The following is a 13,485-nucleotide window of genomic DNA, read 5'->3' as shown; positions in this document are numbered from 1 at the left end:
ACTTTCATTCGTTTCAGCAGAAAACAATGCAAGCATGAGTTACTCTGACCAATGTTGGAGTCTTTTCTTTTGATGTGTTGTATTGGGTATCACAATAACCACAGGTAAATCCCTTTGCATCTGAGCATGCCTGGTCTAATTTAGAAGTTTTCTATTTGTATGGCAAAACTAAAAAGTTATTATTTTCAAGTAACAGTTTGCCTATTTATATATTTGATAGGCTTTGTCAAACTGGCCGTTCTGCTGCTGGCTAGCATTTTGGCTAAACATAATCTTATATATATGTTGATTATAATAGGTGAAGCATTACTGGCTAGTTTTTGTCATGTCATCAGAATTAAAATGTATTCAAGTAGGTTATTCAGTTTCCAATGTGACTGAATTTAGCATATCACTCGTCTTGTAGTCTGATCGATGCTTCAGAAAGTTGCTGAAACATGATCACAATAACTGTCTGGATGCTGTCTTTCTTGCAGAATATTCTAGGTTCTGGAACAGAATTGGTTACATCTTGTTTGTATATTAAAATCGAAGTGAGTTGTGAATACATGTATTGACATTATACCTGCATGATTGTATGTGCTAACGCATTACCTTTGGAATTTGATTTGTTCGATAAAGCGTTAGTTCTTTTCTCCACTGTATTCATGTTTGGTTTGTTCTTGCCACAGATGTCACTGTCAGTATTCAAAGGTAGCATATCAATCCTTGATATGTCATAGTCAATCAGTCCATTGACTATACAGTAATAGTTTCCAGAACTTGCTCCCGGAGCACTGTACAGTTTAGAAAGCACTGGAGAAGAGTTAAGTTGTGTAGTTTCTTTCTGGAGGCATTTAATAGCCGTAGGTTTTTTCCATAATTTCGATAGTTTCATACTCCATAGATGAGGCACAGAATGTGAGAAAGCACAGTCATCCATCACCTGACACCAATTTGTGATTGGTTTCTGCAATAAACATTTGACAGATAATCTTGACATTTTTAGGAACTGATTTCAAATGATAAATGTCCAATAAGTAGGTTGGTGAAAGTCCATTCAGAGCTTTGTAGCTTGTATACAGGAACTTAATGAATTCCTGGTGCTCCTTCTGAATTGATGTTATCTGTTCATATTTCATACCAAGAGTAATCTATTTAACCGATTGTAAAGTTCGAGGTATGGTAGTCACACTTAAAGGATAGTGCAAAATGATGATTCAACATTATCAAGCATCCCAGAGGCGACTTGATGTGTTGGTTGGGTTTGCTGTTTCTGGCTCTTTTTAGATTGTTTCTTCTTAGCTGGTACTTGTGCCGGGGGAGGAGCTGGTTGTACTGGTCTAACCGAACGCTGCTGTTGTGCAATCACCTGATTGACCTTAAAGAACATTACTCGGTTGTCGGTTGTTGTGATAAGGATCCTGTTTGCTTTTGGAAGGATGCAGATATTATCAATTGAGGTATAGCCAATAATATTGGTAAGAAGGTAACCACTGCTTGTACTGTGAACCTTTACGTTGAGATCATTCCTAGCCACTGTCAAAACAAATTGGTTGTCTCCACTTATTCTGGCCATCATTACTGCGTTGTTATGACCTTGGAAGATGTGAATCAGTCGAAGGGATGCAAGATCCCACATTCTTGCTGTCTTGTCGCTTGACCCTGTCACGAAGAATTGATCTGTAGATGACAGGTTAATTTCTGTGATAACATCTTCATCAGTTCCCATTGACTCATCTGGTCCTGTATGAGCATTGAATTTCTTAACCCCAACTCCTGTTTGGACGTCAAATAACTTCACAGAGCCATCCTGCCAGCCCGTTATCAGCCATCTTTCATTCTTTGTTACTGTTGCACACAGGATGTAATCTCCATACCCATTCATGCCGGGTACAAACTGCTGGTCATAGATGAGATGACAATCTGATATGGTGATCATCGTCAAGTTGTTGGCACAAGCTAGGAGGATTCTATCCCCACTTAAAAGAAACATGGCCTTGGTCACTGTCTTTGGATCAAATTCACCCATATACCAGTGGTTTTCAATATCATAGGTATACACATGCTTCATATGCTGATTTCCTCCGATGAAGACTGTTGAGCTGCCATGTGGAGAAATCCTCAACCCTTTGGCTTCAAGATCCAACTTCTTCATTTTCTCATACACTGGTTTAAGGGTTGTTGCATCATACTCCATCAACGACCTGCCACCCTGAGCAAACAATTTCTTTCCATCTGCTGTAGCATCAATACCACCAGCTGGTTCATACCCTGTCCACTTTTCATTTCCAACTAAAGTACCCGCCATGACATCATACAGGGATAGCATCTTCCCAACGTTATCCAGGACCGCTACATATTTCTCATCTTCGAGTGTTCTTGCTCTGTAAGTTATATGTTTAAGGTATGGCATTCTGTCATAATAAGGCTTCTTGGATTCGTCATCATTATCCCGGCTGTCATCTTTTACACCACCCAGTACTCCTTGGTCTCTGTTTTCTCTTTCTTGCTGCAGTGCTTTATCAATGTTATCTATATTCCAGACTTTTATACTGTTGTCTGTTGATGCAGTGACAGCAAACACGGAAGGTTGTGAATTCACTATACACGCATCCTTCACCAGCCCGTCATGGGGTAATTTTGCCTGGAAGGCACATTCAAAGCGATCTACTTCTGACTTTGCCTTGTTGACAACCTTCCAAGCCACAGCACTGTTAGCATCATCATGTCTTGACACCACTGTCTTAAAATCATCAGTCACCAAAACCTCCAACAGGCTCCCAAAATGTTTAATCCTGATGCCGTCCAGATTGATCCTTTTCACAAGTTTCAGTTGTTCCACATCATATATGTATGCATCCCATTTGTCAACTTGTTTGAACATCACTTCTCTGTTGTTCAAGAACCTAACTTGACACGAGCTCCTATCTTCCTCACTTGTGAGGTCAATGATTTCAGCCTTGTGTACATCAAGGAGCGCATGTTGAAAGAAACTAAAAGCAACATGTCGACCATTTGAAGATACCTCCATGCATTCGGTAGGGTGGTTCTGTCGCCTTCTTCTGTCCAACATCTCTTTCAGTAACTGACCGGTGAAGAAGTCCCAGATTTTTATTGCAGGATCATCACTATCACCACAGGTCAACAGGAGATGACGCCCATTTGATGCTCTAGCAAGTAACGCATCATTTATTTTACCTGTGAAAAACAAGGTCAGGAGTAAGTAAATACTTGTGTCCTTTTATATGAGACTAGTTCCTTAAGCGATTTATTTTCATGATACTTCCAATGCTAGTTGTTCATGTTTAATAATGGTAAATGTTATTTTTCCATAATTAGGAGATACAGAAAAATAGAAGCTAACCTTTATGACATTCAAGTCCTCTGGACAACTCGCGTCCATCTTCCATACCCCATCCCTTAGCATAGTAGTGTGCCTCAGTATTCCAGGAATCAACATTGATGTATCCTGTCATGGTGCATACAGCAAACTTTGAATCTGAGGAGAATCGAATCCTTACTTTCCCCTCGCCTGTGTGACCGGGAAGCTTTAAGAACAACTGGCCTGTTTCAATGTTCCATACATTGATCTCGCTGCTCCGATCATCTTTTTTGGCTGAAAAATAGATGGAGAAAAGAGTCATTTTTTTTAGCAATGCGTGTCATCAGAAATATTTTGCCCACCTTTTTATGACAGCATTAAGTCGCTTGATTCAAAATTAGTTATTCTTAATAGAAAATAAACCTAAAAAATTGCAACATCACTTCAGCAATTGAACACTCTGGATGATACAAGTCTTTGTCGCTTTCTTCCCTGTCTTACCATGGCTAACTTGCTATCATGGCAACCATATTAAATAATTATATTTTGTCTTTAAAATGTGCTCTCATGATACTTTGAATAACTTTTTCCAATGGAAAGAGATATTTTTGCTTTTGAACTGAAGGAAGAATAACTATAATCAATAGAACAAACTCTGTGTGTGTATGTTGTGCATACAGGCTACTAAAATTATTGAACATATAGCAGGGGAGGGGGGGGTCTAGCCCAAAGGGTGAGGGGAGGGACAATAACAACTGACCAAAATGATTTTATCCCCAGCCACCAACCCTCCCCTCCCCTCTGCTGTAAATTGTGCTTGTTTCCTTACCTGCTTTATAATTGTATGTCACAGCCATCAGGTTATCTGGGGTAATAGCAATGTCACAGATAGGTTTCATGTGATGCCCCTCCAGAGTGTGTAGTATTGTACTGCTCTCCAATTCCCACACTATGGCTTGAAGATCTTTCGAGCCAGTCACCAAATATCGACCATCTGATGTTGCTTGTGCACACAAGACTTCGTCTGAGTGACCGAGAAATTGTGTTCTTAGGAGGCCCCCAGCTGGTGGAAAACACTGGTTGTATGGTATCAAGGGAACTGTGTTTGTTGTTTCCTTTTCTGCTTGTGCTACTAACATCTGTATGTATTTACCCTTTGCATTCTTCAGTCGTCCAATTACTTCAACAATTAAATTGAATGGATTTTCTCTGACAGCAGACGCACCAACTCGTAGAGTGTCACTCACCAGACGAAGTTCATCATCATCTTCATACTTAGCAAGGGCCATGCTGAAATCTTGAATAACTTCACCAAGCCCCATTCCCCTCAACTTTGCCAGCAAAAATTGTAAGGAGCACAGTGTATACTCTTTGAGGTGGTTAACATCTTGAGTGTGAATCTCATGGAAAGGCAATTGCTCTAACTTTCTGATGTTAAAGCGTTTCTGATTTGTACCAAATTCCAGAGGTTGTGGAGCAACTTTTCTGTCTTCTTCAGCATTCTTAGGTACACCAAATTTCTGTATCTGATCTGGGGTATACTCGAATGGTTTTTTCTTCCCACCACTCCATGTACCAATATAATAGTCAGAACATGTTTTATGCATCTTTTTGACTATTTTTTCATCATGAAGATAACGTTCTCGTGCTGCCTCGATGAATTGACGATGATACCAGTATATGACACGAGCACCCTCAGCTTCTCTCTCCACCAGGTAATCATTGATTTCAGCTCTTATACGTGTCCACAGTAGAGGTGGGATCCTTCGTGTTGGTGGCAACCAATATGCATATACGTCCTGAAGAACTTCATCATCTAGTGACAGGATATCTTCTAACTCTGCTTCAGCGATACCATTTTGAGAAATGGTCATGTATCCCAGTGCTCTGGATACCAGCATTTGACCATGGTATTCTTCAAGTCGGTCAAATATCAATGATATCATTCCCTTCACTGATGGGGTGACTTTAATTGCTGAAGTTGACATATAAGATTGCCATCTTGAAGATTGATCAAACAGTAATTTCAGAAACAATGGCAGACTGCACTGTTGAATTGCGTCTGCTATAATGGCATTCTGATCTCTGTTGACCGTACGTTTCTCCGTCTGTAACCAAGAAGTCATGATCTTCATGCTGTCAGCAACAGATAGTGGTTTGACTTGGACGTAACCTGTCGTACCTGGTGACAGGATATACTGTAATGTAAACAGGAGATTGTGCTCCTTTGGAAGTGTTGAAAGTATCACTGCAGCATGTGGTGGTAGAACCCTTGGTAACCAAGTTAGCCTGTGAGCTCCCTCAGCGGCTGATAACTGATCAAGGGAGTCAAGGAAAATTACCAATGGCCTTTCTTTGGAGGCATATCTTAGAACTTGAGTGAACCACCGGACAGTTTTGAAGTAGTCGTCTGGAATGGTTGTCTCACCATGGCCATATATAGTCAAGACCTGTTGGCAAATTGATCTGAGTAACTGCCTCACACCAGTACTTGCTGGAGTAGTGCCAAGGAACCTCACCACTACAGCACAGTTGCTACGACCGAACCACTCGGATGCTGTTTGGAATGCAGCCTTTGCCATGACAGATGTTTTACCACTACCAGACTCTCCATGTATCACCAAAGGAGACGCCGTCCCTTGGTTGCCTTTGAACCGTTCATTAACATACCCCTTTATTGCTGATAACACGTCTTCCCGACCATGAAAAGACTGGCATTTGAATTTGCAGAAAGTGAGGTGCTGGAGAATTTCGTCGTACATTGAATCATTACTGATATGTCCTTGATCTTTCTGTGCAGCTCGATCAATAAGTGCCATAGTCATCTCGGTGAACCTCTTTAAGAAGTTGGCTAAGTACTGCTTGTGTTCGGGAATATTGAGATCGATGCCCTTCTCAGACCAGTTGTTCAGAGTAGATACAATGACATTTGACTGTTTTAACGCTCTGGGAACGTGTCCATCCCGTAGGTTTGTCAAAAGCTGCTTGGCTTCTTGGTCGACTTTATTAGTTGCCCAGTCGATGTCAATGAAGTTCTTGGCTTCCCTGTTGCCCGCCTGTTGCTCCAAATTGTTAAACTTTCGAATAAAGCAAAGACAATGGTCTTCTCTGGTACCAGCAGCACCAAGAATACCATGTATGACTTCATCATGGGTGACTGTTTTGGAAGAAGAACATAGAAATGAATAGTATTTTTATTGAATATTCAGACATTCTGATTAGTGAATATGAGACATACCACTTTTCAAACTAAATTCTTACCTGTATATAAACGATTATGTCTGTGATTTGCATGTGAATTCGTTACTACATGTACTTCAGATTTTGATGATTTTAACCAAAATTTAATAAAGTTTGATAAATAATGACCATTTGCATAGTTTCAGTCCCAAAACATTTGAGATGTCAACAAATTACAGACGAAAATATTTTTATTTGAAGCAATGATACTCTCATTGCTGACGGGACTATACATACATATGGGAGATACAAGATGGAGTTGTGGTAAATGTGGTACCTGATATTCTAAACTTGTCTGCTTGTTTTGCGTTGAATATTTTCTTCCTTTCACACATTACTGCAGCATATTTCAGTTGGCCCTGCAGCGTTTCAAATACCTGCCACCATGTATTGCGATCAGCCGCCATTTTATCTGGATTGGCATGATCAGTGAAATGAACGAGCTTTGAACTGATAGGTTGTAGTATATACACAGGTGGAACAGCATTGGTGTCTTTCCGAAACCATTCATCCAACGTTGATACCGGTTGTCTATTGTCTATCAAAACTTTTCTCATGGCTTCAAGTTCATTAGCTAGGATCTTTGGTGGGAATGGGCGGTAACCATATTTCTGGCACAAAAACGTCTGGAACAAATGAAAAAGACAATATGATCAAGGGGTGGCTGTATTCATTTAGACAACCAACGCAACTGCAAGACACAGCTTCATAACAAATCGTGCTGCTTGTCTACTATTCGTATTCCAGTCTACTACTTGTTCTTTTCTTACATACAGATTTTCGGCTTTCCTGGTTTGGGTTCGATGTAAAGAACAAGAGCTTGGTTCCCGATTGATTGAATCAAATTTCTCTGTTACTTGTACCAATAATGTTCTTTTGAAAAGATTATGTTTGAACGACCGAGAATCCCAAGATGGATTAGAATAGCAATTTGTTCAGACGAGGAAGTACTGGGCAATACCCGACATATGTGCACACTCGTATGAATAATTCTAGGTAAATCCATACAAAATTGTATGCATATTTGTTCACGTTTGCTTATTTCTTGTGTACTTGTGTCACTCAAATAGATGATGATGAAGATCAATGGTTGGCAACAATGCTTTTCAAAGTATTTATCGAGATGGCCTTTGCTACTATTATTTCACCAATCAGCTATTCTGTAGAACATCAGAATGATGTGTTGATATATACCTTAAGGCTTAAGTCTAAACACAGCTTCTTTTCAGATCCATAGAATAATCATGCAATTGTGTAAAGTCAAGTTGACATGTCGAATCTGAAGCCAAAAACTGTTCTTCGCCGACTAGGTAGCCTGATTCGCACTCTGCGGATCCGAAACGAGAAAATACAACGCAAACATAAGTATCTCACCACAAAGTTTGGACCCGTTGATAACTTCTGACATGCTGCAATTTCATTCATGCATAATTCTGACGTCATATGATCATCTGTAGCTTCATCTCGTACACCCCATCTCATATCAACCACTTGAAATTCCAATCCATACTTTGATTTACAGTAATCTTTTAGTTTAGGATAGACATCTCTCATCAAAGCATTCCGTTCCACCGAGGTATCTGTTGAAAATGAACACATGTGGCTAGATTTAGCCTTAGAAATAATAATGGCCTCCGTTGTTTTTTAATTCGACTGGAGTATAGATATCACAAGGGTTGGGTATATATAGCAGTGATTCTGAGGGTAAGATGTTCGGGCAAGCCCTCACTGCGAACTTCGTTCGCGTATAGTATCGAAAGAAAGCCCGAACGTCTAGCAGCAAGACTAAGGGTAAGACAGCGTGTGGTATATATATATATATATATATATATATATATATATATATATATATATATATATATATATATATATATATATATATATATATATATCATTGATTGGACGGTAAGACAGCTTGCTTGGCATATATAAGATTGATTCTGAGGGTAAGACAGCGTGGAATAATTATAGTATTGATCGTACAGGTAAGACAGTGGTAACAGTTGGTGGAGTCGCTGTAATATGCTACCGGGGAATGTCACTATATACAAAATAAGTCATTCGTATTACCTGTAAAACGAGTCTTACAAAGTGGTATCATAAATCTGTTTCGAATTTATGTTACATAGAAACACAGTGGTTTTCCACTTTCTTAATTTTATAGAATAAGTTCTTAAAGGCCTATGATTCAATCCCAGATCTCTCGTATTAGTGTTATCATCAATGGAGCCACTATAATTCACGTCATTATTCTCTTCATAGCCAACTTTTTCAAACAAATTGCTTTTCACATTTACATTTTAATCCTAATGTGAGCTGAGACTATAAAACATGGAGTGGGTGATTAGTTTTCTTAAAAAATTGTTTATATCAACGAACATATACCACTTATACACACCATGGAAGTATACTTCCATGTACACACCTAGTAATACTTATTACGTGTTTGAACAAACTACAAGCTGCACAATGGTATCTTTAATGTTCATGTTTGCATACTATACATAGTGTACTTCACACTATACTTATACCGATTATTTCCTTCATTCTTTGTCTACACAAACACAACAGTGTCTATAGCGACCTCCGACATATGACAGATAACTAACACAATGTTTATCCGAGGCTATGATCGAACAATGGGAGAAGGCTTGTTGCGAATCTGTGTGTTAGTTATCTGTGGCCATATGCACATGTGTACATTTAGCATGATTTTTTTTTCAGTATTTAGCCATGACAATGTAGTATGGCATATCAACTCTATCGCTGTGCTATCTCCTTATCTATCGTATATGGGTGTGTAACATATGGATATTTAATACCACTTTTATTGATATCTTTTTTCATCTCCCAGTGTCGGATATCCAAGAATTCAAACAATCAAAACACATCCATCACCTAGTAGCTGTTACACGATGGAGCATGCGCATTGTAGATAACCAGGCTGACACAATTATTGACTTTGGATTATAGATTATTACAAGTTGCCATCTTTGGTCATATCAATAATAGGCTTTAGGAGATAAACTGATTCCATATATACACACTGACTTCACTCACGCCCTTGCGTATATGGCATCCCTGGTATACATACCATCCCCATCATTCTCGCAAACCAGAGCTGTTATTTCTTCCGCAATACTGTAGTGCGTCTTGGACGGTGCCGTAAAAGAGGCTATGGTTTACGACGATGCATCCACATGGGGGTAGTCACTCAGAAGTGTTTATAGATCTTATTAGTGCTGACGTTATGAATGTAAGGGTAGTCGAAATGACGTCACGCAGATACATGTCACGTCACAATATAAGTGTTACTACGGTGATGGCACTACAGTATATTTGGCGTAAACCGTACCAGTGCAAACCCTGAGTATGAAACACGGGTCAGGACCTTGGTTGACACACAGAGGCTACACGAACTGATTTAACAGATTGGTGTACGACTCTAGACATTTATGCTTTGAATAAACTCGAATCTTGAAATACAAAATAGATGAAAACAAACTACAATTTAGGACGACGCGGAAAGCTAGATAGAGATGGGAGATTAGAACACAAGGAGAGAAACTCAGAAAATCGGAAAGAGAAAAAAAAGGAATGGAAATAAGGAAGGGGATACAAAACCCGCACAATATTAATTTATTCACATATAAAAGATGCAGTGTGCTAAGTTGGTAAATGATAATATGATAATATAGGAAAATGGGATTGGAGATATTTGACTAACAATTAGTCCAACCCCTGTAAGGCCTAAAAAAGTAATTGTTTGGTTCCGGTTACCCGACCCCACCTGGCTTTTCACTGCCGACCCTAAACTTTTTTTTACGTATTCGAGAAAAAAAATAAAATCGCGAAAATTGTGAAGACTCGCGAGAAACAGTTGATGCGGAAATTTTAAACTGACATCAACTCAAAAAGACAAAATAAAACTGTTTTTCGGATCTGTAATGGCTGTACATCTGATAGGAAGAAATAAATAACACAGAGACCATTTGGAAAACAATGGAAAACCTGATCTGTACTAGACACCCACACAGAAAATAAAATATAAAATAACAAATATCTACCTACCCCACCTATTCTAAAATTGAGCTTAATCGGAACCACACAATTCTTTTTTATTAGGCCTAAACATTTTTTTTCAAATTTAGATAAAATACAATATCTGAGCTTTCAAAACATTTTGTACAATTACACTATCCGACGTATTGATGCACAAATAGGCTTATTAGGTATAGCCATGGTGGTACCTCCTAGCCATCGGAGATTATGAGGGCTAGGAGGTACGACTACTACTCGCCATTTATCATCCGCAAGGAGAGTCTATGGACTAGCAAACTATCTATCTCGACAGCGTAGTAAACAAGCTAGTATTTGTGCTACCTTTATTTAAGGTGTTTGTAAAATTTTTGGATATGATGTTCTTCTCATGTCAGGGTAAGGGGAAACAAGTTATATTCCACATATGAATTATTAAACAACGCCATTCATTCTCTATCACCTAGGTGATTCTATTCCATTTTGGAAGTCAGTCTAATTATAGTGCACACTAACTGCCATGTTGTTATTTTCTTCTAAGTTCCATTTTAAGTCATATTTTCCCTATTCAGAAGTCTGAGGCTCACAATGAACCGATAATTCCAAGTGACCTTTTCAACAAGTGTTTGGATGGAAGCCATTTGATACCAACTAGTATTTAGACGTCGAATACTAGTTCTGTGTAGTTTGAACTTTCATTTTGAACAATACATTGGTGCCCATGTAAATACTACAATAACCGTATCCATTCATGTATTTGACAAGGTGTACAATACGCGACATAGTCCCTTGACCTCAAGCGATGTTACTATGGCAGCCACCTATATCAGTGTAATGTTGGCCTAGAAACACTGCTTTCAAGTTTGTAATATTGTGCATACATTACACACAGTCATGTATGCTATGCCTTTGGCAATCAATGGTAATTAAACTCGTTGAATATATAGTTATTGTTGTTGTTTGTTTTGTATTGTAGTCTTTATTATGATGTGTAATGTTACTTTTAAAAAGCCTATAAGTGTTATTATTATGATTCTTTTTTTTCCAATTTTATTTTATTTGTACCTTTAACAAATCCCCAGGGTTTTGTTACGTGTAATCAATAAATAAATAAAAAGGTAATACGTCTGAATAAATGGCATGGAATTCAGCTATTGTATGGTACATTTCCTATAATAGTTGAACGTATCGCCCTCCACCTCTTACCCCATGAAAAATGGCATGGAATTCAACGATTGTAGCACAGTACGAGTAACGGGGACCGCAGTATTGAATATTGGAATTTGAATGTGCATATAGTGCAGAGAAAATAGATTGACATACACTGGAGGTAAAGAAAGAGAAGGATTGTGTGAAAAGACGGAGAGAAGGGTCACGTAGTGTACCAGCGGTCACCCCTTTAATTTCTTTGTACTCGCATCTGACACGAGTAAAGTAAAATTATTTGACAATAAGCACTGTAACACTATTGGATCATGAAAATGGCGTAATGTCTCTATTATATTGACACTTTATTTAGAGTGATTGCGACGGGTAACCATGGGGGTGGGGGTACCAGTGCGCTTCCTCTTTACTGTGTCCGTAGCCGCGTGTGACACCGTAAAGTAAAAATGATTTTTTTAAAAATCGACGCAAATGTGCTTTATCACGAATTGCATTATGCCCTAAACTTATTGTTGACACCGCATGTATATAAGGTGTGTCTTTGTCATACAACAATAGCCATGGTATGTAAACCCATTCATCTTTCAGACGGCGTGTACACTACAAACATGTCAGCACCATGACCTCAGTGAGGTCATCATGGCAACCATGCAAGTCAATAAAATTTTACCTATATGAATTCATGTGTTGAGAAGTTATTTTGAATGTTTTAATTTGGATTTCACAAGAATACCGATGACACAGTGTTTTATCCGCTCGGGCAAAGTGGTCTCAAACTTCCCCCGTGGTTCCAAGCTTCCACCAACAAGGTATTAATTGAAAGTCCATGTCTAGTTTAGTTTTTCATGCAAATTAATTTGAACAACAGTTTACGAATGATACATTTCTTGTTTGGAAATAACATAATTGTGCTCCTCTTTACATGGAACACAGTAGTTTGGAAACATACCTGTAAATGTTGAACTTGTAAATATACGGACAACCCTTGATCTAAGTGGTGGTAGGGTGGTGCCCAATCTACCATTTAACAACTGACTTGCTACGTCCGACATCTTGGTAAATTACATCGGAACTATCACTGAAACAAAACAATGATTTCTGGTTTAAGATATAACCCAAGGAACATTATCTTCGACCTTTAAGCCAACAAGTTATAAGCTGAAAATCGTCCATTGCAACCATATCTTTGTGTGATATGATTAGCTTTTGCGTCACAAATATGTAAGTGATACGTGGGTGAGGGGACTTGTTTACCTACCGGTTAACTTGTCTGCAAACAAAAACACTGTATATAGCCTTGGAAAGTGCACTAGCCTTGAATCTGGGGCCTATTCTCGTCCAGTCAGTTTTAAATATAACACTAATCGACCATTCCCCAAGACAAGTCGTGTGCGTTAGTTAGGTCACCTTCTACTCACGTGACGAGTTACTGCCCTATATACGTGGCTGCCATGGTGATAGGTATCAACAGTTCATATCTTTTCATTGAAGGGGCCGGGTTGTCAAACGCACTGTAGAATGAACAATTTGTATGTTGTAAAGCAGAGAGCTATGTGTTAGTCAGAAAGGTCTGATGTTTGATTTGTGTGTAAGTCAAATGTGATTTTATCAATACCCTGTTTGTCAGTCCAAAACAAACGCACCGAATATCACACATTGATTTTTTTCTAGTAGCCACAAGCTTGACTAATTCCATGTAACTATTCTTTATAAAAGAAATATGATTCTCAATTAAAAAA

General features: G+C 38.7%; 1 protein-coding gene across 1 annotated transcript; it reads right to left on the bottom strand.

Moving 5' to 3' along the window:
• Window positions 1–1,174: 1,174 nt before the first annotated feature.
• LOC144445004 (NACHT domain- and WD repeat-containing protein 1-like) lies at window positions 1,175–13,125 on the bottom strand. Its single transcript, XM_078134555.1, has 7 exons — window positions 13,005–13,125; window positions 12,696–12,824; window positions 7,919–8,124; window positions 6,822–7,170; window positions 4,134–6,461; window positions 3,347–3,598; window positions 1,175–3,180 (listed from the first exon to the last, which is right to left on the bottom strand). The coding sequence occupies exons 2-7, from the start codon at window positions 12,796–12,798 to the stop codon at window positions 1,175–1,177; spliced, it is 5,244 nt and encodes a 1,747-aa protein (XP_077990681.1). The 5' UTR covers window positions 12,799–12,824; window positions 13,005–13,125.
• Window positions 13,126–13,485: the final 360 nt, after the last annotated feature.

Source organism: Glandiceps talaboti, chromosome 13 (genome assembly GCF_964340395.1).
Source record: "Glandiceps talaboti chromosome 13, keGlaTala1.1, whole genome shotgun sequence".
Taxonomy (NCBI): Eukaryota; Metazoa; Hemichordata; class Enteropneusta; family Spengelidae; genus Glandiceps; species Glandiceps talaboti.
The sequence above is the reverse complement of the archived record's forward strand: the minus strand, read 5'-3'. Positions and strand labels throughout refer to the sequence as shown.